At 44.7% G+C, this 25,292-nt stretch overlaps 2 protein-coding genes across 9 annotated transcripts in view; one reads left to right on the forward strand and one right to left on the reverse strand.

Moving 5' to 3' along the window:
• DOCK6 (dedicator of cytokinesis 6) overlaps positions 1-25,292 on the forward strand; it is a 439,831-nt gene that overhangs the window by 103,374 nt on the left and 311,165 nt on the right. For all 8 annotated transcript variants that reach the window (XM_078684817.1, XM_078684827.1, XM_078684835.1 and 5 more), the window contains exons 13-14: positions 10,073-10,166; positions 11,015-11,177. In XM_078684817.1, coding sequence (XP_078540943.1) covers positions 10,073-10,166; positions 11,015-11,177 — 257 coding nt within the window. The remainder of the gene's footprint in view (positions 1-10,072; positions 10,167-11,014; positions 11,178-25,292) is intronic.
• Positions 11,882-25,292, reverse strand: part of ANGPTL8 (angiopoietin like 8) — a 32,560-nt gene continuing 19,149 nt past the window's right edge. Inside the window, exons 2-4 of the mRNA XM_078684893.1 lie at positions 13,624-13,794; positions 12,858-12,968; positions 11,882-11,963 (exon numbers count right to left, since the gene is read on the reverse strand). Of these exons, the coding sequence (XP_078541019.1) occupies positions 11,931-11,963; positions 12,858-12,968; positions 13,624-13,794 (315 nt within the window). The 3' untranslated portion in view covers positions 11,882-11,930. The remainder of the gene's footprint in view (positions 11,964-12,857; positions 12,969-13,623; positions 13,795-25,292) is intronic.

Genomic DNA, 25,292 nt, shown 5'->3' on the forward strand with positions numbered 1-25,292 from the left:
GTCTTTCAGGTTTCTCGATCATTTCTCTCTGTACTGTCTCTTGCTCCTTTTACATTTCTGTAGGAGGCTGGCTTAGTATATCGTGCTCACGTATGTAAGTGTAGCACCCTGCACTAATCCAGACAACCCTTATGGTGATTTTAGTGGTCTTAGAAAACCTTAGAAAGCTCTCTAAGTTGTAGCTTAGTCCAGAAGGAGTGTAAAGCAGCTTGTTTTACTAGTACTTAATCTTATGGTATAGGTTAAGTGAAAAAGAACCACACAGTGTAGTTATAAATATATGTATCTATTACAAATATTGGCCTATAAAATCCCGAAGTGGCAGTCTGCGAAACCATTACTTCGCAAACTCCACTGGCTGCCGGTTGAACAGAGGGCTGCGTTTAAGATCGGCTGCCTGACATTCAAAGCTGTGTTTGGGACTTCTCCGGCCTTCCTTAAATCCCTGGTCACCCTCTACTGTCCGGTACGCAACCTACGGTCCTCTCATCGCCAGCTCTTAGTGGCCCCCCCAATCAAGCTCAAAAAATTCGGCGGCCGTAGATTTACTCACTTGGCTCCCAAACTTTGGAACCCGCTGTCCCTTCCGCTCAAATCTTCCAACTCCCTTCTTGAATTCAGAAAACTCCTGAAAACTAGTCTTTTCACACAATCTGGCTAGATCCCCTCCTTTACACCTCTCAGCACCCAATCAGCTCCAGGAAACTTATGGTGTCAGAGCGCTATAGAAAATCCCCTTAAGATAAGAGATAAGATAAGATAAACACTCACTAACACAGTGCAATATTTCCTGCCCGGAGATATAACCACATTACACTCAATACTTAGATCATAGACATGTAAGTAGCACAAATACACAGTGGTCTCCAAGGGGAGACCAAACCATATACTAAAAGTGGAATGCGAAGCAAGACCCGAGTTGAAATGGACCCAGGAGACGTAGAAGATCTGGGAACCCCAGGAACCACCCTATGTGAGTATCTAGGAACCCCACCAAGGTCGTGTGCAGAATGGGAACACGACTGCCGCCTCAATACAAGTCAACGGGTAAGTTGTGGTTGCAGTTTTAAGGAAAAAGGACCCTTCCCAGCGACCCTGAAGAAACCCTGTGGAAGATGGAAGGTTGGAGAGTCACCCCACCCGTGGATACCCCAGTAACGAGGGAAGCCGGGTGCATCGGTGCGAGGTGATGTCGGAAACCACTGTTGATCACAATGGAAGACTACAGTGAAGTTACCACTGGTGAAGAAGGCAAAAGAGTCCGGTGGAACCCAAAGGTGGATTCAAGAATAGATGTACCTGCAAGCAGAGGGGACAGAGTCTATGCCACTCAGTAGTAACCAGGAGGCACGGAAGACAAATGCCCACCGATGTCGGGCATGCAGGAGAGTTGACGGTGCCCTTGAAGTTGCAGCTGTGCAGACCAGATGATGCTTTGGAAGACCAGGAGCCATTCACAGCTGTCCCATGTCGGACTTCAAGAGCCAAGGGGGCACCAACAAGCCTTGGCAATATAGTAGTAGAAAAAGGTGCAGTGTTGGGACCAGCAAGGTCCAAGTGACTCACCACGAGCAGGTAAGCCAGAGCAGAACCCAAGCAAGCAAGGGAGCCCACTGAAGCCAAAGAAGACCCTTAAGAGGACCCACGGGCTGAAGGTACAGGAGTCGCTAGAGGACCTCGAGCAGCTCACCAAAGGATGAAGGCCCAAGGTGCAGAGGATGCGGTGCAGGCGAAGATCTTGGCTGCAGGAGATGCTTGAGGCTGGAGAGTCTTGGAGCCTTAAGATCTCTGGTGAAGAGAGTCAACAAGCCTTGGCAATGGCAAGCCAGTGCCGTGCACAGGGGTACTGCTTCAGCGGTTCCAAGGAGGGATACTGGCTTCCATCTTGCTGTGAAGACAGTGCAGGCCATCAGGGAGTTGCAGAACCACCACCTGTGTTGCTGATCCTTTCGGAGTCTGTAGGAGCTCAGGAACACCAGACCGGTCAGCTTCTTTGCAGTGCATGCAGAGGCATGAGGAGTGACTCCTTCACTCTAAGGGAGATTCCTTCAGGTGTCTTGGATGTCCACAGGGCTTGTGAAGAACCTGTATGGAACACAGCCACAGACGTTGCAGAAGACTGGCAGGACGACGAGACCAGGAGCAGCAGGAGTCTTCCCAGTTGCAGTCTCTGTTCCCAAAGCGAAGTCCAAAGTGCCCAAATGGTTTGAGTTGAAGTAGTTTCGGATCTGAATCTTGCCCCACGACGAATCTTGGGACCCATCCACAGGTAACTCCTTAAGTACCCTAAGGAAAGGGTTGGGACGATTCAGGGGTCCCTCCCAGAGGAGGGGCTGGACAGTGGGGAGGATACTCCCATGTCCTTTGCCCAGTTTTGCCCCAGAGCAGGTGCCAAAGGCTCCCTGAACTGGTTTCAACTGGAGTATGCAAAATATGTGCCCTTCAAATCAGTCTTGTCAGACCCCCCAGGATATAGCGGCATGGATTAGCAAATTTAGCGGCACAAATATGGAAATTTAGCGGCACAAATATGGAAATTTAGCGGCAATTTTGCGGCATTTTATTTGGCAGTTTTTCCTACAACAAACACGGATATCTTAGTGGGCACTTTTGTAAAAATCGCGGCATTTTTACAAAAGTGCTGATTTCGCGGCAAACCGCGAAATCGCAAAATCCTGGAGGGTCTGACTAGAGGAGAAGTTACTGACGTCATGCCAGGTGAGCGTTGTGGCGGAGGGAAATCCTTTAAAGAGTCATTTTCTTTCTGGATTTCCCTTCTCTTCTTGAAACGCAAGAGCAGCAACATTGTGGCGTCACTAGGGCTTTAACCCCTTCACTGCGGCGGCTATTCCGCCGCAGTGCTAAGGGGGCGGGTGCGGCCGCATGCTGGTGACGGAACCGCTCCGTCACCAGCGTCGGTTGAGCTGTGCTCATGACGGAGCGGTTCCGTCATGGCCCGCCTTGCTCAATAGAACCCTCAGCGCAGGCGCGGAATTCGCGCCGCGCATGAGCGTTCTATCGAGCAGGGCGGGCCATGACGGAACCGCTCCGTCATCAGCACAGCGCACCCGCAGCTGATGACGGAGCGGTTCCGTCATCAGCGTGCAAGGGGTTAAGCGGAAGCTTTTTCAATATTATATGTAACAAGCCATAGTTGCATATTATTTATCTTATGCAACTAATAACCATTGACAAAGCCAATAGTGTCCTGACTTGTTGTAGGTATGATGTTTCTTGTTGTATCACATATCTGGTTGCAATGACAGAAACAGCAAAATACAAGTCGGGCAGCACACTATGCTATGCACAGATTTTTAGAGTAAGTGTTTTAAAGCCATGCCCTTAATTACATCGCCACGCCCCTTTGAGCGACCCCCGTATTTTCATCCCACTTAAAGCCCTGCTAATACTCATAATATATCACAGCGCAACAAGGTTTTTTTTCCTCACAGAAGGATGTTTTCCACATGGAGAAAAAAGTCCAGTTAATCTGAAGGCATTTTCACAAGCACGTTTTTTCACTACATAAATGTAGATAGAATGGCTTTTGCATGGGCATAATTGGGAATACACCACACTTTTCCACCAGTTCTCTTGTAACCCAAGAGATAGCTCTGGCGTTTAATGCTGCAGCCTTTACTGTCTATGTGATTCGAAGGTTAGTTCTGCTGGCAGAGCTCTGCGCCAGTTAGGTCTGTGGACTCTAGGGATAACTCTGCTGGCTTCAGCCTGAACTTGTAAGATCTGTTTAAGTCGATGGTACACGTGCGATCTAAACCAATTTACAGAGAGCACTTTAGCACGAAAGTCGTAATTTCCTGTTAGTGATCAGTTGGAAAGGGTTCCTTCAAGTCTTCCTCCGGTGACCTGAGACTGTAGAATCGTGGAAAAATGAATTTTACAGGCCACCGGTATCCCTTCTAGGTGGAGGAAGTGGCGCTCTGGGTGTCACAGGTGTTTAGATCGTCTTATCTGCCTTCATCGTGAATAGGCATAAAGCATTTGAGAAACACGTGCTTCTGTCTCAGAGTTTATGACATTTAATTAATATTGCCCACATTTTACTGTTCACTGATTAAAAAACAATTGCCGTATTTGCAAAGTGTTTGCTATATTAGCTGTGCTCGTGTGTTTCAACAAAATACATATTTGTTCTGTGTACTTTCAAAATGAAATTAGTGTGGAACAGGCAGCACGGATACAGCAATGGACATCTGGATTTCGCTGGCACTTTTGTAAAAATCGCAGCATTTTTACAAAAGTGCCGATTTCGCGGAAAACCGCGAAATCCTGGAGGGTCTGTCTAGTGGCGCTGGCAAGCGCCCCTCACCCAGTCCCAATGCACTAAGTCCTGTCTGGGTGTTGGTCACACCTCTGTGTGACAGGACACCTATTTTCATTCCTTACCCTGCTCGAGCTTGGCTCAGCAGCAGGAGGGCAGAATTGTGTCTCTGGTTGGCAGCAGCCATAGTTTGCTGTCTGGGTCTAGAAGACTGGTACTGGGAGCCCTGAGGGCCTACAGATGGAGCTTTACACTGCATGGAAGCATACCTCTAACACCATTTACAGTGTTGGGGTTCGAGTTCAACATGTTTGATACCAAACACAACAGGGTTCGTTACAGCCAGTTTAGAGATAGCCATCGCGTAATGTTAATGACATTTCTAAAGCGCGAACTGCTACCCGAAGGTGCCCTGGCACTTCTTGAAGTCCTACAAGAGTCCTGGGCGAAAGGGGTAAAAAACAAAACCTGAGACTAGACCGTAACAAGCCAAGTCTTCAAAGACTTTCTAAAGGCAAGCAGACTTGGCAAGGCTCTAAGATGCAGCGGGAGGCCATCCATGCCTTGGCTGCACCAACCACATACCTTCTTCCACCCCAATTGGCTTTTTTAGGAAAAGGCACAGACACTAGTTTAGCTTCTGAATAGCGTAGACATCTAGTTGGTATATACCATTGGAATTGCATTTTGAGATGGTTAGGCCCGGTTCTATAAAGGGTTTTGTGTACTGTACACAGAGCCTTAAACTGCACCCGTTTTCGCACCGGCAACCATTAAAGCCTTCTGATCTCAGCTGAAATGGAGGCATGTTTTGGAGTGCTAGTCAGCAATCTGGCCGCTGCGTTCTACAAAAGTTGTAATTTATTAATCAGTCCTTCCTGGATATTGACATATAGACTGTTACAATAACCCAGTCTGGACATCACTAAAGCAGTGATAACTAACTGATGGCTATCTTTTGGCAAAACTGGCATGATTTTCTTACACACTTTTAGAATGTAGGAGGTGGAAGAAACCACTGCATTCACCTTGTCCTTAAGGCTAAGTTTATTGTCTATCCAGACTCCCAAATTGTTTGCCTTTTTAAGAGGAGTGGGACGAGGACCTAGTGGGTCAGGCCAGCACTCCGGGGACCAAAAATTGGCGTCATTATTGAACAAAACTACCTCCATCTTACTTGAGCTCAGTTTGAGACAGTTTTGGGCCATCCAGTTGCCCACCGCTATCATGCAGTCATGAAATCTGGATGCCGTTCCCTGCAGCTCTCCTGGCCTTAACAACACAACAATTTGGGTGTTGTCTGCATATGAGGTCAAATTGAAACCAAATGATTCAATCAGGGAAGCCAGTAGCGACACGTAGATGTTAAAAAGTGTCGGGCTTAAGGATGACCCCTGGGGGACCCCACATGGCAGAGAGTACGGTTTGGTTGAAAATTCGCCTAGGGTGACTGTCTGTCGTCTGTCTGACAGAATTGATTTCCATGCCGAGTCCTGCACTCCAATCTCTCGCAGCAGGTCCATCAGCAATGTTTAATGGACCATAGCAAAGGCCGCGGAGAGGTCCAACATAATCATAGCTGTTTTTCCTCCCTGATCAAGAATAGCCCTGATCTCCTCGGTAGATTTGAGTAGCGCAATTTCCGTACTATGGCCACTGCAAAAGCCATATTGAGTAGGGTCTGGTACCTGAGCTTCTTCCATGAAGGAACTAAGTTCATTCTTGATTTTCTCTTCGATTTTTGCAGGAAGTGGGAGTCTGGATATAGGTCTAAAATTATTCACATCCTTAGGATCTAGACTCTGCTTTTAGAGCAAGGGCAGTATAGATGCCTCTTTCCACAGTTTGGGGAAATATCCTTCTGTAAATATCCTTCTGTAATGACGCATAGCCACTCTGTATCGTAATGGCTGATGCACTTACAACCCAGGAGAATGGACTCAGTGGGTTGTAGGGTTGCAGGGGCACCCTCACACTTATAATCGAGCGCCCTGCCTTCCAAATTGAAAGGCCTGCCTTAGGAGTGACTTATAGGTTTTAAGTTTATTGACCTCAGATCTAAGTAAACCTATATCTGTTTTGCACCAGCTTACACAGGCTGCAATGGCAGGCCTATAGTCTCAATTTGAGTGGTCTCATATGGGTGGCATAATACATGCTTCAGCCCATGGGGGACCCCTGGTGTACCTATGCCCTGGGTACTCTAGTACCATATGCTAGGGACTTACAAGGTCACATCAGTAGCCAATCTGGGGGGTACCCAAGTACTCACCATGTCCAATTTAGGGAAGAAGCACAGATGATTAATTTTGGGCTTTTGCTCATATCCTATGCTGATGACACTTAAATTGTTGTCTCCATAGAGAGAAATGATGGTACCACTGGAAACAGATTTCTGAATTGCATGAAGCTGTCATGATTGGATGGATAGAAACTGCCTTAAACTGAACTCTGAAAAACCAGAGGTCCTACTGTTTGGACCAGAATCACATTTTTGGGGTCCTGCAGTCTGACCAACTATTATGGGCCCAGTTCCCCCTCCAGTGGAAAAGGCACACATTTAGGAGTGATTATTGATACCAAACTTGACTTTACAGATTAAGTAATAAACTCACTTCTTCCACGTTCAACACCCTCAGAACATTTTAAAAAGTCCTAGTTACATCGTTAGTCCTGTCTAAAATAGATTACTGTAACAGTTTGCTTCTGACCACCCCTAAATATAATTTAAACAAACTCCAGGTCCTGCAAAACGCTGCGGCCAGACTCCTACTGAAAATCCCCAAATTCTGTTCAGTGGCTCAAAATCTGAAAGATCTGCACTGGCTCCCTGTTGAGCAAAGAATAACCTTTAAGGTGCTTTGCTTAACCTATAAAGCAATCCACAATCTAGGCCCGGCTTTCCTGAACCACAGTTTCAAACAGTATGTTCCAGTCAGGAAACTTCATTCAGCCACTGCCAACTTATTGGTACAGCCTAGATTCAAAAAAGCACGATGGGGTGGAAAGAGCACTGTGATGGAAGCATCAAAAATATGGAATACACTTCCTCTGTGCATAAAAAATGAATCCAGTCTTCTCTCTTTCTGAAAGGCTGTAAAGACCTGGTTATTCAAATCTTGGTAACTCTTCCGGCAGTCTTGATTACACTCACAGCTGAAACATAACAGCGCTTAGACGCCTCAGGGCATTAATGCAATATATAACTAAAATTAACATAACATAACAGAGACTGGGGTCCTGAATAGCAGGGTCCCAGTCAGACTAGTCAGTAAAACATAAGGACATCAGCAAAAAGTGGGGGTGGCCATGAAAGCAGATCCTACTTTCTTACCATTTCTGTCCCTCCTTCTCTTTAACCAAACATAGCTATGCATCTCTCTATTTCCCCCCATTTCTGTAAATCACTCTGTCTCCTTTTGTCGAGCTCGATTCTGCTCTTCTCATCTCATTTATTCTGTATCTCTCCAACATTCTCCCTCTGTCTCTCTCTTGTTTGTTTCTCTTTGTCTCTCTTACTATTGCTCCCTCTCTGTGTTCCCTCTCTGTCTCGGGCTCAGAAACTGCGACAGAAGTATTTCAACAAAACACTGTATTGCAAGCACACACCTCACTCCGCAGATCAATAAGATGGAAATATGTTCTGTGTGCCCAAGGATATATTTAGCATGGGCTGAGTCCGACTACTTTTAGTCACTCACCAGTCTCCAGAATTATTTCAAAGCATCTTGGACAGAATGACACGTTTAAGTGAGATCTGACAAAGTAGGCACAGTGCCTAAACAGCCATAAAAGGATGAATATGGATGCAAATCGAATTGAATTTCTGCTGAAAATACATAACCTTTACAAGTAAGGGTGATTCACTGAGAATGTGATCTTTGGCTTGATCTGGGCTGTTTCTGTGCTAGTCTGCTCCCAGAAATACATCGATATTTGACCAGCGTAGACCCAACTACCAGGCTTGTAAGTGGACAATTATTGAGCAAGAGCCTTCATGTTGAGGCCTCCATAAAACTGTGTTGATTAATTTGAGAGAGACGAGATGAATAGAGGATTCCTTAATAGGAAATTGACTTTGGGGAAAGTACTTGAAGTCTGTTTCAAAAGAGCTTCCTCTTACTTAGACTAGAAACTGAGGACACCTTCACAAGTAGTTCGATCTCACCCCTGACGAGCCTACCCAAGGACTTCGGTAGGCCGTCCTCTAACACATACACTGTTGGGGGGACGGGGAGGGGAGGTGTTGGGAGCCAGTGTTAGAGAGAGCACCTGCACTTGAAATTCTACGTTGGTTTCTACCTGTCTACTCCAACCCCTTGAAAAGCACATACTTTACCATCTGTGCAGAGTTTAACATTCCTCTCTCAGTAGAACCACCTAGCCCCTTTTACCTTCAACTTGGCAGATAGTCAACCACACATCCTTCTGTAAGTGATATTGTTATTCAACTCCATCCAGCACAGATCATTACTTACTTACATTGCAGCCGCCTCCTCAGATCGGACACTCAGTGCTGCATAATGGTTCCAGTCTCCTTATTTCTCCACCATATGGCACAACTTGGTCTGTTTCCCCTCTCACTCTCCACTCGTCAAACCCTTTCCGACTCCAATGTGTCTCAGGGCCTTCAAGGGGAATGTAAAATAGGTTGGCCTTTGGCTAGAGGAACATCTCACTGACACCCCTATTTACGCCATGCTCTAAAGAATCATTGACTCAGATTACACCATCACTCTTTGACTTATACCCATCCACGTTCATCTTCTCATGTACTGCCTTCTGCCGCTGTATCACTGTGGTCCCATAAACATGTCTGAACTTGATTTATCAACTTGTAATGTACCTCAATCAAAGTGCTAAAACAGCAGTAGCAATATTGGGGAGGGATTCAAATGCTCTCTGCATGCTAGGCTTGTAAAATGGCATGTCGTATTCTTGGTGCGGAACCTCAGGGCAGAGAAAAGAAAGATTATCGCCAATGTGACATTTCTTGTGCCGTTTTACCTTTGCAGATTTGTTTGTTAGTAGAGTTAGACCTGTCCTGAAGCGTTTAACAATATCTTCAAAAGTGAAATGACACAAAGCCCATTTTTCCTGCCTGTTTAGGTTCTGTGATGAGAATCAGTTCTCCTTGCGTCATCTTTACAAACTGTAAGCTTTGTCATGCCTCTACTCATTCTTACTTTCCAAGTCTGTCTCTTCATCACGTGTTGACCTCCTGTTTTACTCTCCCTTCTCCATGTATTGATCACTTGCACCCTGCCAAGTGCATCTTTCATATCTCTTCTATCCGTTTAATTTCACTGGTACGCCGCTTCCTCTCCCTGGGCTCTCTCCCTTGCCTCTTACTCTGCCAGATTCTTTCCACTTATTTAAATGTTGCCTTGTTCCCTCATTCTCAACTCTCTGCTGTTCTGTGATTCCACTTATTTAAATGTCGCATTGTTCCCTCATCCCCAATTCTCTGCTGTTCCCTCTGCCCCACCCAGACTTTGATTTCTCATTTTCTGGTTCTGATGGTTCAGTGGACTAGATCATCGACAATCTGTGTGGTCTCATAGTCACATGTTCATATTCCATTGTGTACACTCAGCCTGTCATTCTTCCAAGGATGATTACATGAGTACCATAGATTTCTGTAACAATGAACTTCTGTTATTTACCACCAGGATGCTCCAAGACGTGGTGTGTGTGCTTTATAAATATGCTTGTTATTTTCTTCCTTTCTTTCCCCATATTTCTCTTGTGCTCACTGTTTTTCCTCATTTGTTTGTCTGCTTCCTGCAGGAAGGGGATCGACTGAGCGACGAAGACCTGTACAAGTTTCTTGCAGACATGCGGCGGCCATCCTCTGTCCTCCGACGCCTACGCCCCGTTACAGGTAAGATGGATAGAGATTCTTCGATGCAGTAGCCCTCTTAACAGCAAAACAGTGAAGGAGTCATTTGATCAATTTGTTTTCATAAATTTTAAAAACCATCATGGAGTGGCTATGAACTGACTTCTGCCTCATTCCAGTAATCGTTGTGATATGGGTGTTCCCATTAGAAAAGGAAAGGCATGTTTACACCCAGGGTCTTGATTTCAGTTTTGAAGCTGGGATTTTTAGGCCCAGCATCATTCATTGTCATGTTAAGTGTGCTGTATTCTTTCGGACAGGAGACAGCTTGAGAACTCTTGCCAGGGTGAGTTCCTCACATTTGACACGGGGCAGCTTTTAAGACTGTGAAATGGGTGAGCTGCTCACAGCGCTTATAAAAGGCTTGAGATCCCTGGACTCGTGGACGTAATTTCATCAGTGATGGGACAGCTTAAGACAACTTGATATTGTGAGCTACTCACCGCTGTCACAGAAGGTGGATCGTCTCTGGACTAAGTGGTCACTTGTACCTGCCTTTGGACATCTTGAGATCTGTGGACTGAGTGGGGTACTCCCACGCGATTAGAGGCTGTTTGAGATCTTTGGAATGGGTGAGGTACTCACACCTGCTATTGGGCAACTTTTGACCTCTGGTCTGTGAGCTACTTATTCCAGACATGGGACAACTGGAGAACTTAGGATAAGAGAACTACTCACACCTGCTACACGACGGGTGGAGATCTCTGCAAACAAAAGCGTATGCCTCAGAATGCTGCTATTGGATATACTATGCGTATTTGATGAAGTGTTGGCTCTTGGCTCTTAATAGTGGCTCAATTACCTTTCCCTCCCTTTGTCCCTATTTTCAGCTCAACTGAAGATTGACATCTCGCCAGCTCCTGAGAACCCGCAGTACTCGCTTTCCCCAGAGCTTCTCCATGTCAAACCATACCCAGACCCCCGCATCCGACCCACTAAAGAGGTCCTGGAGTTCCCTGCCCGTGAGGTGTACGCCCCATACACCACCTACAGGTAAGGCGACCTCCTAAACAGAGAGTGTATTGTCTAACTAGAAGGGCCAAGTATAGCACTTGGCTTTGTCTGTTCTGTGTATAGTAGTAGCTAGCACTGCTGCTCGCCAGGTGGTATCCATGTGCGAGGGCAGCTTGTGCTACTGCTATGTCTAGTCTGAGAAGGAAATTGGTACTACTCTTGGCATGGCATGTGCTTTTTTTTTAGAGAGTACTACATATGCACAACTACAAGCTTTTCCATTGTGTGTTTGTGTGTCTGTGCGTGTGTGAACCTATCGTCATACGCAGCATGTAGTCCAGCTTACACTGCTACTGTCTAGGTTGTGCTCATTTGACGGTGAAAAGCGGTTCTCTGAAACTAATCCCTTAATCCCCTTGTAAAACCCCACTTTACTGTTTAATTCATTCATAACATATTTATTTTCTTTACGTTTCTGCTCTTGACAACACACTGCTCATTTATAAAATGTCTAGCACCAATTGTGATGTTCCGATTTTCTTACAAATTCATGGTCTTCAAATTATTATTCTGGGAACACATTGGTGCTGATCCTTTGGCTGTTCCTGTGTGCTGAATCTGCAGAGTTTTGGGGTTAATTTAAAATATGTGTTCTTTCGTGGAGTGAGACAAAGAAACGCTTCTTTGTCAAAATGTTTTTGTTGCCAAGTTGGGCCAGTGGGACTCCACGTGGAGAGGTGATTGTCGAGAATCCTAGACTGAACAGGAGAGTTGCACCGGTCCTTGGTGGTTTCAGAGGCGACTTGTTTCCGCATGGTTTCTTATCTGGATAGAAAGAAAACATAAAGGGGTTATTGAAACTGGTGTCTTAAGCACAGAAGGGGCAAACAGCTGTACTGATCGTGTTGAAAGCACTCTCGTATTGGCTAGTGGGTGGAAAACAGGACTTTCAGTGCTGCGGGCCAGGGTGCATGATGTAGGTTTTCTATGAGGAGACAGATGTCACAACTTTGATGCCTTCGCGTTGACATACCTTTACATTGTCACCTCCACATTGAGACACCATCACTTCATGTTACCTTCACACTAAATATCTCTTTGCCTCTACGTGTACTATAATCATAATGTTGAGCTTAACCCTCAACACAGCATTAGCCCTAACTCATGAGTCTTTTTAAATTAAATTAAATGTTTTTAATTAATATATTAAACATTAGACAGCCCCATTCCTCTAAACCAAAAGATCATGCTTTACCTAAACCTGTCCGTCAGCCACATGAATATTCAATTTAGGTAATTTTAAATCTATTAAAAAAAATGCTGTCTTTATCTAATTTTCCGGAGCTCTAAACCAAAATCCATTGCAATAAATATTTGTTTTAAATAGTTTTTTAAAAAGAAAGTAAACTTGATTCAGGGTAGAAATGTAATCTACTTGAAAATAATCAATAAGATACCTCTCACACTAACCAAAGTATTAAGTGTTACCTGTGTCTCCTACTACCATGTCCCAAAGTATAGTCTAAAGACCCCAAGCAGTTCTTACCCCCTTGGTGCTTACAGCGCTATTCCTTGTCCCATGGTCCTAGAGGCGAAAATCTCCCCACCCCAAGCTCTCCATCAAGTTTCTTATTGGTATGGCTTTTCTTACAGTCTTGCCCTGTATGGGAGCTTGGTGTGTTTTTCATATTTATCTCCAGACGAGAGGACGACACTCACTTGTTTCTGGATCTGGGATAGTTGGTGCTTTTGCTGGGCCATCTGCCATTGCTGGTGTTGTACCATGTCCATCAGGGCGCGCAAAGTCAGGTTCTGCTGTCCAGTTTGTATCTAGGGTGGAGGTAAACACAAGACAGGTTGGTAATCAATGAGCATACTGTAATAGCTATCTTATCCGAGGAGTGAAAGATGGTAGAACATTTGGTTCCATATCTCGGCCTTGGATTTCTTTGTGTATCCTTTTTTTCATGCTTCTATTAATGATCTGTCAATAAATGCCCTCTTCTAAGAAGGTACAACACTGGCTGGGTATTGATGTTATTGAGGATTACCCGCGGTATTCTACAGTTTTTAAGTTTCAAGCCCCCTTTCTAGCTTTTACTGTTTGACTTCACCTCCTAAAGGAGCATCAAGGGCCAAAGTGGAACGCTTTTGCCTTCCAGTTGGAATGTGGTAGTGCCCTAAGGTCAGGTACATCAGTATTAAACAATATTATCCACCAAGGATACTGCTCAATAGCTAACCCCTGCCTCAAGATCTCAAGAAAAGACTCACTGACTCTGACTAGGGGTTGGGTTGCATCAAACATTTGATAACCCTCCAGAATGTTTTGAAGTTTAAGCCTGCTCTTGTATGAAGGAAATATTCATTTTGCTAGTCTGCTGTTACATCGACACACCCTTTCAGCATTACTCTCTCACTTCCAGAGCAACTGACACTCTCCCACACTTCTGGTGTAGTCTCTCCAAACCATTTTTGATGTTACCTTTAGACGTGACAAGTATGATGACCTTTTCCTCACAGCTGGCCTGTTCAATCCGCTCAGGGTCTGCTCTAGCTTTCTCACATGTTCTTCCAGAGCCCTGTGGCTGTCAAGCGCCTCTTCAAAAGATTTGAAGATGTCCGACGATTGCCTTTGAATTGCTTCTTCCTCCATCTGTTGGAGAGAAAGTGTACTTTAGCCCCAGAAACAGTCAGAGGTACCTGTGATGTTTAGCTTATCATTCCAAAACAATAAGGGAAGTGCAGAGGAGTTGATAGAATCACCCTCCAAAACGATATACATAAACAAAGAGATTCTATCAATGTGTGGACATGTATTTTATTTGTTGGTTTTACAGTGATGAAAATATAGTGAAAGTACTCTCTCTTAGGGTGATAAAGATGAGAGCGCTATGTGCTTTTTAAAATACCCCTCACACACTAAAAAAATCCAGTAGTGTCATGCTTCATCATTGGGGTCTTCCCGTCCCTCTACGGGGCGGGGCGTGCTACGACCTGACCGACTACGCGGGAGCACTGAAGTGGTGACAGGACTATGTGATGGTGCAAGGTGTCAGTGAAAGTGTAGGGACCTAACAATGTGTGTGAGTACAAAAATTAAAAATCCTCTGGCTAGTAGAAAAAAACAATTTATTAGCTTCTCTAGCTGGGGACGTTAAGAAGGGGGTTTTGGGGTTGAGCCGATCGCTACAACCTGGTCTACATGTTTCGTAGGCAGTCCCCTACTGCCTACTCATCAGGACCTTCTACTGGTCCCTACGAAAATAAGCTCAGTTGCTAAGTATTGTCAGCCTGTCTTCCTAAAAACTAACAGTAAAATTCCACTGTTAGTTTATGCTTCAGGGCATGAGCTGGCCCCCTGAGGAAGCAAAAATTATCAAAAATAGTGACCCAAATGTGGTCTCTGTAAAGAAAAGGGAAAAAAAGGGAGACACAGATATTTACATTTATAGCTGTGAATTTTGCGCTTTCATTGTTGTTTGCGCCACAATTTCACTCATCAAATCCATTCACCCATTACACAAAGAATAACTTTTAGACTTTATGGACAGAGTGATGGTTCAGTCTGCCATCCCCTGGCTGTCCGTAGGTGATGCCGAACAGTGGACGAAAAACACACAGATGTTCATAGTAGTAACTGTGGTTTATCACTGCGCTTTCATAATTGTCTGCGCCACAATTCTTCTTTTCAAATTTCATTAGCCCATAGCCTAAAGCCCTAATGCAAGACTTTATGGACAGAGTGATGATTCAATCTGCCATCCCCTGCCTGTCCGAGTAAATTCCCGAACTTATACGCGCCCTTTGTAATTAGGGCTGGTTCTATCTCCACACACACACACCATCGCGACTCAATACATGCAACGACATTTCACAGGATTAAAAAGGAGGAGCCCGATCTCTCATACTAGTCTTAAGGTTATGGTCACTGAATCAATAAAATTCCCACAAACCGGGACGCACCCCTGCATTAGAATGGTAACCATACATACTGTTGTGGCAAGTGCGTGGTGCACCATGAGCTGACAATCGGTAGGAATTCACCGCGGCGCTCTGCAAGAAAGAGAGCCACGCCCTTAGCGTTTTTGTACAAACTGTGCGAGGAGTAGAAAATGTGTCTCAAAACCCACTCGTTTTAAGACCTGGGGTAAAGGTCTGTAACTTACTTTGTCCGCATAGTCCCTAAGTCTTACTTCTACCAGTGTTGCCGCTCTGCTGAATGCTCGCGTGTTGGGAGCGGTGAATCATTTAAGCTACACTGCGCGCTGGTGCCGGGTGTGTCCAAACACTAGCGCGCTAACTCAAAATGGCCGCCCGTAATGGAACGCGGGAGGGTAAAAATGCGGAAGTCTACCTTCTGTGTCTATTGGTACTCAGATTTTGCCTGCACAATGTAAATCTTAATGCAAAATAGATCGCTATTTACAAATTATGACCGAGGAGATTATACTATACTATTGGTACTCAGATTTTGCCTGCACAATGTAAATCTTAATGCAAAATAGATCGATATTCACAAATTATGACAGAGGAGATTATGCAGCAACAAATTAGTGCGAAAGCCATAATATTATGAACAGGTCAATAGTGGTGGACCTAGATTGATTTAGCAAAATACTGGAAACATGTATGAAGGGTTAATAGAATTCAGCTTGGAATATTTACGCAGGTTTCTGCCCAGAGTTGGGAAAAGATGTATTGGGTATACAGATTAAACAGCGAAATTCGCTGTGGGATATGTTTATAAAAAACATAATTATTATGTGGGTTGAGACTTGACCCCTGTGCTAAGGTTGGGCACAGTAGTCATACACCCATGGTGCTGTGTTCCAAAGGGGGGGGTTTCCACATGCCAGTAGAGTTGGTAACTTAAAAGGGGACCTCTGTTATTATCTTGGCCACGGTTAGGGGTGGTGCCTCAGAGAGTGGGGGTTCTTTTGGGGTACGGGGGTTCTATAACTGACCCCACGGAATTTCATCGTTCAACCCATTTTTGTTGGACTGGACACGAAAAACCCATCTCTGTTCCTTTTCAAAGAGATGTCTTTCGTTGTCGATCTGTTCAATTACAGTCCACAGTATGTCTTCAGGTTTGTGACCACTTTCCAGGAAGTGGTTTGTTAATTTGGTGCTGGACTTTTTGCACTTGATTGTGCTTTTGTGTTCACCTATTCTTAACTTCACTGCCCTGCTCGTCATGCCAATGTATTCGAGTTTGCAGGGACATGTGATGAGATACACAACATTGGAACTATTGCAGTTGCTGAATGTTCTTTGTTCCCATGTTGTCCCGTTGTTGAAGGTCAATTTTTTGCTTTTCCTGGTCAGACAGCATACCTTGCATCCGCCGCAGGGGTAATGCCCTTGTACAAAGTTAGGATTACCAGTATTGTTCACCCTGTTGGCCTTTGGTCTGGTATGGACCAAAATGTCCCTGACACTCTGTGCTCTTTTGTGCGAGAACATTGGTTTTGGAATTTCCAAGCCCCCACTGTTGAGGATCTTCCAGTTTTTGTTAATTATTTTGCTCACCTGGTCAGAGTTGGTGTTGTACGTGGTCACACATATGGGTCTCTGCTCTTCCACTTTTTTGACTTTGTCCTCCAGGAGGCTTTCTCTGCAATTGTTCCTTGCTCTCTTGTAGGCTTGATCAATGATCCTAGGTGGGTAGTTACTCATTTTCAATTTTTTCTTTAGCTCTTCTGACTGAGTTTTGAAATTGGCAACTTACGTACAGTTCCTGCGAAGTCGCAGGAACTGGCCGTAGGGGAGGTTATCCCTCAAGTGTCTCGGGTGAAAGCTCTGATACATCAAGAGACAGTTCTTGGAAGTACTCTTAAAATGGGTTGTTGTCATCAATCTGCCATTTTTGGGGAAGATGTTCAGATCCAGGAATACCAGATTGGTTTTTGTTGTGACGCTGGTGAATTTGAGGAATTCATCCTGATAGTTGAGCCATGTCAGGAACTGTTGGGCACTCTTATCATCGCCATCCCAGATGATAAGGATGTCGTCAATATACCTCTTCCAGGTCAGGATCTTTGGCCGGAATGGGTTAATGATGTTTAATATCTTAGTAGCCTCCAGGTGGTGAACATAGAGACCAGCTATGCTTGGAGCAAATGTGCTTCCCATGCTGGTCCCATGCTTTTGGAGGTACAAAGTGCCGTTGTACTCAAAGAAATTCTCCTTGAGAGCCAGGGCGCAGCATTCCATCACCACGTTTCGTGGTGTTTGGTACTCCCAGTCATCTGCGAAGAGGACATCCTCAATTATCGCCAGTGTTTCATTGTGAGGCAAGCTTGTATACAGGCTCTCTACATCACAGCTAATTAATAGCTGTGTGTTAGGGTCAAATGACACCTCTTCGAGCAGATTAAGCACATCTTTCGTGTCTCTGAGGTATGTTGATGTGCTTTGTACCATTGGACGCAGGAATGCGTCTGCAAACCTAGAGACTGGTTCGAGGACCGACCCGATCCCCGATACAATCGGTCTGCCCGGTGGATTCACAAGGTCCTTGTGGATCTTGGGTAGGATGTACAGGTAGGGGGTCTTTGGGTTCTTTTGACACAGAAATTCCCCTTCTTTGGTGGTAATCCAGTCGTGCGACAGTGCCTCCTCAACCATTGTCTTTATCTTGATTGAAATTCTCTCAGTTGGATCTGATGAGAGTATTTCGTAGTTTCTTTTGTCCTGTAATAGCCTGGTACACTCCTTGTCATATTGATCTATATTCATTAGTACAGTTGCACCCCCCTTATCTGCTGGTTTTATGACCAATTGTTTGTTGTTGCTTAAGTCACGGAGTGCCCTTCGTTCTTCATTTGAAACATTTTGAAAAACGCGTTTCTGCGTTGGGTCGAGAGCTTCCAGATCTTTCATGACAGCTTTTTCAAAGGTCAGGAGTTCTATGGGGAGGGTGTTGTTCATTGGTGTGAAAGTTGATCGAGGCTTGAGTCCGGTATCTCCTTTCTCTTGAGTGTCCACTTTGTCTTTGAAAAAGACTTGCAGTTTGAGTCTCCTCATAAATTCCTGTACTTCCTTGCATAGGTGGAATTTATCCATGTTACTAGTGGGGACATATCCTAAGCCTTTTTCCAATATTCTTTTCTGTGGTTCAGATAGTTCGTTGCCCATCAGATTAACAACCAGACTCATTTCCGGTTCTTTTGTGCCCCTGTCATGCTCCTGGTTGATACTCTTGGAGTCACTTCGTCTTCGTTGCTCCAATGGACCATGTTGCCTCTCCGATTCCTTCCCTTGGCTTGTCCTCGGCGCGCCCCTAAAAAAGGACCCGAGTTATCATAATATCCGTAATCTTGTTGGAAACCCCACGGCGGAAAAGGGGCATTCGGATGTTGGAAGGGTGGTAGGCCAAACTGTTGCGGGGGGTACATCATTGGCTGGGGGTAGCTGTTCCATCCCCTCATGCCCCGGTTGTTGGGTCGTCGGAAATTCTTTCGTGCACCCTGGAATCTGGGGCTTCTATTGCTGCTTGAGTTAGAGCTGTTGGATCCGGCATCTGACGAACCGTCATTGGAAGCATTGTCATTTGATGATTTATAATTATCCTTTATATAGGGGTAGATCTTTTCTTTACTCCACCTACTAGTATCTTTTTGGAGTTTTTCGTATTTGCTGTCTTTTAGAGATCTCAAAGTCATTCAATGTTTTATTTAATTCATCCAGATATTTCTTTAAGTTGGCTGGAGACTCATAGCTCTTGAGGCGTACTTCTACTGCCTGTATTTCCACCTTTAGATCACTCGCTAATCTGCTAGCTGTTTTGATGATCAAAACGATCCAGTCCCGTGTACATCTCCATGATATTTGGGACCAATCGATTTTAAAGGTTTTATCCTCAAGGAATATGAATGGTTCATTCCGTACTACTAGACCTGATGGAGCTGTATTGACTTTAAGATACTCAGACATGAGCAGCCCGTGGATGGCTGTTTTTATTTGGGTTCTTCTTAGTTCCTCTAGTTCATCCCAATCACTATTTTTTAAGGATGGGCATCCGGAGTTCAATCCTTTAAATGTACCTAAGGAGGCCATGAGGTTAGAGATCTCGTCCTCAGTGAATGCAAGGCCCAGGTCAGCCATTCTAGTACACAGAAACCAGGGGGTCCTCTGTTTATCCTGCTGCGATGTCGCCGAGTGCAGAATCACAAAAAAGTGGTGTGAAGAGATGAATTCTTTGATTGACTTCCGCAGCTGCACGCTGCCAATAATTCCAAAACAATAAGGGAAGTGCAGAGGAGTTGATAGAATCACCCTCCAAAACGATATACATAAACAAAGAGATTCTATCAATGTGTGGCCATGTATTTTATTTGTTGGTTTTACAGTGATGAAAATATAGTGAAAGTACTCTCTCTTAGGGTGATAAAGATGAGAGCGCTATGTGCTTTTTAAAATACCCCTCACACACTAAAAAAATCCAGTAGTGTCATGCTTCATCATTGGGGTCTTCCCGTCCCTCTACGGGGCGGGGCGTGCTACGACCTGACCGACTACGCGGGAGCACTGAAGTGGTGACAGGACTATGTGATGGTGCAAGGTGTCAGTGAAAGTGTAGGGACCTAACAATGTGTGTGAGTACAAAAATTAAAAATCCTCTGGCTAGTAGAAAAAAACAATTTATTAGCTTCTCTAGCTGGGGACGTTAAGAAGGGGGTTTTGGGGTTGAGCCGATCGCTACAACCTGGTCTACATGTTTCGTAGGCAGTCCCCTACTGCCTACTCATCAGGACCTTCTACTGGTCCCTACGAAAATAAGCTCAGTTGCTAAGTATTGTCAGCCTGTCTTCCTAAAAACTAACAGTAAAATTCCACTGTTAGTTTATGCTTCAGGGCATGAGCTGGCCCCCTGAGGAAGCAAAAATTATCAAAAATAGTGACCCAAATGTGGTCTCTGTAAAGAAAATGGATAAATTCCACCTATGCAAGGAAGTACAGGAATTTATGAGGAGACTCAAACTGCAAGTCTTTTTCAAAGACAAAGTGGACACTCAAGAGAAAGGAGATACCGGACTCAAGCCTCGATCAACTTTCACACCAATGAACAACACCCTCCCCATAGAACTCCTGACCTTTGAAAAAGCTGTCATGAAAGATCTGGAAGCTCTCGACCCAACGCAGAAACGCGTTTTTCAAAATGTTTCAAATGAAGAACGAAGGGCACTCCGTGACTTAAGCAACAACAAACAATTGGTCATAAAACCAGCAGATAAGGGGGGTGCAACTGTACTAATGAATATAGATCAATATGACAAGGAGTGTACCAGGCTATTACAGGACAAAAGAAACTACGAAATACTCTCATCAGATCCAACTGAGAGAATTTCAATCAAGATAAAGACAATGGTTGAGGAGGCACTGTCGCACGACTGGATTACCACCAAAGAAGGGGAATTTCTGTGTCAAAAGAACCCAAAGACCCCCTACCTGTACATCCTACCCAAGATCCACAAGGACCTTGTGAATCCACCGGGCAGACCGATTGTATCGGGGATCGGGTCGGTCCTCGAACCAGTCTCTAGGTTTGCAGACGCATTCCTGCGTCCAATGGTACAAAGCACATCAACATACCTCAGAGACACGAAAGATGTGCTTAATCTGCTCGAAGAGGTGTCATTTGACCCTAACACACAGCTATTAATTAGCTGTGATGTAGAGAGCCTGTATACAAGCTTGCCTCACAATGAAACACTGGCGATAATTGAGGATGTCCTCTTCGCAGATGACTGGGAGTACCAAACACCACGAAACGTGGTGATGGAATGCTGCGCCCTGGCTCTCAAGGAGAATTTCTTTGAGTACAACGGCACTTTGTACCTCCAAAAGCATGGGACCAGCATGGGAAGCACATTTGCTCCAAGCATAGCTGGTCTCTATGTTCACCACCTGGAGGCTACTAAGATATTAAACATCATTAACCCATTCCGGCCAAAGATCCTGACCTGGAAGAGGTATATTGACGACATCCTTATCATCTGGGATGGCGATGATAAGAGTGCCCAACAGTTCCTGACATGGCTCAACTATCAGGATGAATTCCTCAAATTCACCAGCGTCACAACAAAAACCAATCTGGTATTCCTGGATCTGAACATCTTCCCCAAAAATGGCAGATTGATGACAACAACCCATTTTAAGAGTACTTCCAAGAACTGTCTCTTGATGTATCAGAGCTTTCACCCGAGACACTTGAGGGATAACCTCCCCTACGGCCAGTTCCTGCGACTTCGCAGGAACTGTACGGAAGTTGCCAATTTCAAAACTCAGTCAGAAGAGCTAAAGAAAAAATTGAAAATGAGGAACTACCCACCTAGGATCATTGATCAAGCCTACAAGAGAGCAAGGAACAATTGCAGAGAAAGCCTCCTGGAGGACAAAGTCAAAAAAGTGGAAGAGCAGAGACCCATATGTGTGACCACGTACAACACCAACTCTGACCAGGTGAGCAAAATAATTAACAAAAACTGGAAGATCCTCAACAGTGGGGGCTTGGAAATTCCAAAACCAATGTTCTCGCACAAAAGAGCACAGAGTGTCAGGGACATTTTGGTCCATACCAGACCAAAGGCCAACAGGGTGAACAATACTGGTAATCCTAACTTTGTACAAGGGCATTACCCCTGCGGCGGATGCAAGGTATGCTGTCTGACCAGGAAAAGCAAAAAATTGACCTTCAACAACGGGACAACATGGGAACAAAGAACATTCAGCAACTGCAATACTTCCAATGTTGTGTATCTCATCACATGTCCCTGCAAACTCGAATACATTGGCATGACGAGCAGGGCAGTGAAGTTAAGAATAGGTGAACACAAAAGCACAATCAAGTGCAAAAAGTCCAGCACCAAATTAACAAACCACTTCCTGGAAAGTGGTCACAAACCTGAAGACATACTGTGGACTGTAATTGAACAGATCGACAACGAAAGACATCTCCTTGAAAAGGAACAGAGATGGGTTTTTCGTGTCCAGTCCAACAAAAATGGGTTGAACGATGAAATTCCGTGGGGTCAGTTATAGAACCCCCGTACCCCAAAAGAACCCCCACTCTCTGAGGCACCACCCCTAACCGTGGCCAAGATAATAACAGAGGTCCCCTTTTAAGTTACCAACTCTACTGGCATGTGGAAACCCCCCCCTTTGGAACACAGCACCATGGGTGTATGACTACTGTGCCCAACCTTAGCACAGGGGTCAAGTCTCAACCCACATAATAATTATGTTTTTTATAAACATATCCCACAGCGAATTTCGCTGTTTAATCTGTATACCCAATACATCTTTTCCCAACTCTGGGCAGAAACCTGCGTAAATATTCCAAGCTGAATTCTATTAACCCTTCATACATGTTTCCAGTATTTTGCTAAATCAATCTAGGTCCACCACTATTGACCTGTTCATAATATTATGGCTTTCGCACTAATTTGTTGCTGCATAATCTCCTCTGTCATAATTTGTGAATATCGATCTATTTTGCATTAAGATTTACATTGTGCAGGCAAAATCTGAGTACCAATAGTATAGTATAATCTCCTCGGTCATAATTTGTGAATAGCGATCTATTTTGCATTAAGATTTACATTGTGCAGGCAAAATCTGAGTACCAATAGACACAGAAGGTAGACTTCCGCATTTTTACCCTCCCGCGTTCCATTACGGGCGGCCATTTTGAGTTAGCGCGCTAGTGTTTGGACACACCCGGCACCAGCGCGCAGTGTAGCTTAAATGATTCACCGCTCCCAACACGCGAGCATTCAGCAGAGCGGCAACACTGGTAGAAGTAAGACTTAGGGACTATGCGGACAAAGTAAGTTACAGACCTTTACCCCAGGTCTTAAAACGAGTGGGTTTTGAGACACATTTTCTACTCCTCGCACAGTTTGTACAAAAACGCTAAGGGCGTGGCTCTCTTTCTTGCAGAGCGCCGCGGTGAATTCCTACCGATTGTCAGCTCATGGGGCACCACGCACTTGCCACAACAGTATGTATGGTTACCATTCTAATGCAGGGGTGCGTCCCGGTTTGTGGGAATTTTATTGATTCAGTGACCATAACCTTAAGACTAGTATGAGAGATCGGGCTCCTCCTTTTTAATCCTGTGAAATGTCGTTGCATGTATTGAGTCGCGATGGTGTGTGTGTGTGGAGATAGAACCAGCCCTAATTACAAAGGGCGCGTATAAGTTCGGGAATTTACTCGGACAGGCAGGGGATGGCAGATTGAATCATCACTCTGTCCATAAAGTCTTGCATTAGGGCTTTAGGCTATGGGCTAATGAAATTTGAAAAGAAGAATTGTGGCGCAGACAATTATGAAAGCGCAGTGATAAACCACAGTTACTACTATGAACATCTGTGTGTTTTTCGTCCACTGTTCGGCATCACCTACGGACAGCTAGGGGATGGCAGACTGAACCATCACTCTGTCCATAAAGTCTAAAAGTTATTCTTTGTGTAATGGGTGAATGGATTTGATGAGTGAAATTGTGGCGCAAACAACAATGAAAGCGCAAAATTCACAGCTATAAATGTAAATATCTGTGTCTCCCTTTTTTTCCCTTTTCTTTACAGAGACCACATTTGGGTCACTATTTTTGATAATTTTTGCTTCCTCAGGGGGCCAGCTCATGCCCTGAAGCATAAACTAACAGTGGAATTTTACTGTTAGTTTTTAGGAAGACAGGCTGACAATACTTAGCAACTGAGCTTATTTTCGTAGGGACCAGTAGAAGGTCCTGATGAGTAGGCAGTAGGGGACTGCCTACGAAACATGTAGACCAGGTTGTAGCGATCGGCTCAACCCCAAAACCCCCTTCTTAACGTCCCCAGCTAGAGAAGCTAATAAATTGTTTTTTTCTACTAGCCAGAGGATTTTTAATTTTTGTACTCACACACATTGTTAGGTCCCTACACTTTCACTGACACCTTGCACCATCACATAGTCCTGTCACCACTTCAGTGCTCCCGCGTAGTCGGTCAGGTCGTAGCACGCCCCGCCCCGTAGAGGGACGGGAAGACCCCAATGATGAAGCATGACACTACTGGATTTTTTTAGTGTGTGAGGGGTATTTTAAAAAGCACATAGCGCTCTCATCTTTATCACCCTAAGAGAGAGTACTTTCACTATATTTTCATCACTGTAAAACCAACAAATAAAATACATGGCCACACATTGATAGAATCTCTTTGTTTATGTATATCGTTTTGGAGGGTGATTCTATCAACTCCTCTGCACTTCCCTTATTGTTTTGGAATTATTGGCAGCGTGCAGCTGCGGAAGTCAATCAAAGAATTCATCTCTTCACACCACTTTTTTGTGATTCTGCACTCGGCGACATCGCAGCAGGATAAACAGAGGACCCCCTGGTTTCTGTGTACTAGAATGGCTGACCTGGGCCTTGCATTCACTGAGGACGAGATCTCTAACCTCATGGCCTCCTTAGGTACATTTGAAGGATTGAACTCCGGATGCCCATCCTTAAAAAATAGTGATTGGGATGAACTAGAGGAACTAAGAAGAACCCAAATAAAAACAGCCATCCACGGGCTGCTCATGTCTGAGTATCTTAAAGTCAATACAGCTCCATCAGGTCTAGTAGTACGGAATGAACCATTCATATTCCTTGAGGATAAAACCTTTAAAATCGATTGGTCCCAAATATCATGGAGATGTACACGGGACTGGATCGTTTTGATCATCAAAACAGCTAGCAGATTAGCGAGTGATCTAAAGGTGGAAATACAGGCAGTAGAAGTACGCCTCAAGAGCTATGAGTCTCCAGCCAACTTAAAGAAATATCTGGATGAATTAAATAAAACATTGAATGACTTTGAGATATCTCTAAAAGACAGCAAATACGAAAAACTCCAAAAAGATACTAGTAGGTGGAGTAAAGAAAAGATCTACCCCTATATAAAGGATAATTATAAATCATCAAATGACAATGCTTCCAATGACGGTTCGTCAGATGCCGGATCCAACAGCTCTAACTCAAGCAGCAATAGAAGCCCCAGATTCCAGGGTGCACGAAAGAATTTCCGACGACCCAACAACCGGGGCATGAGGGGATGGAACAGCTACCCCCAGCCAATGATGTACCCCCCGCAACAGTTTGGCCCACCACCC

The sequence above is a fragment of the Lissotriton helveticus genome, chromosome 1_1, assembly GCF_964261635.1.
Source record: "Lissotriton helveticus chromosome 1_1, aLisHel1.1, whole genome shotgun sequence".
In the NCBI taxonomy this organism is placed as follows: Eukaryota; Metazoa; Chordata; class Amphibia; order Caudata; family Salamandridae; genus Lissotriton; species Lissotriton helveticus.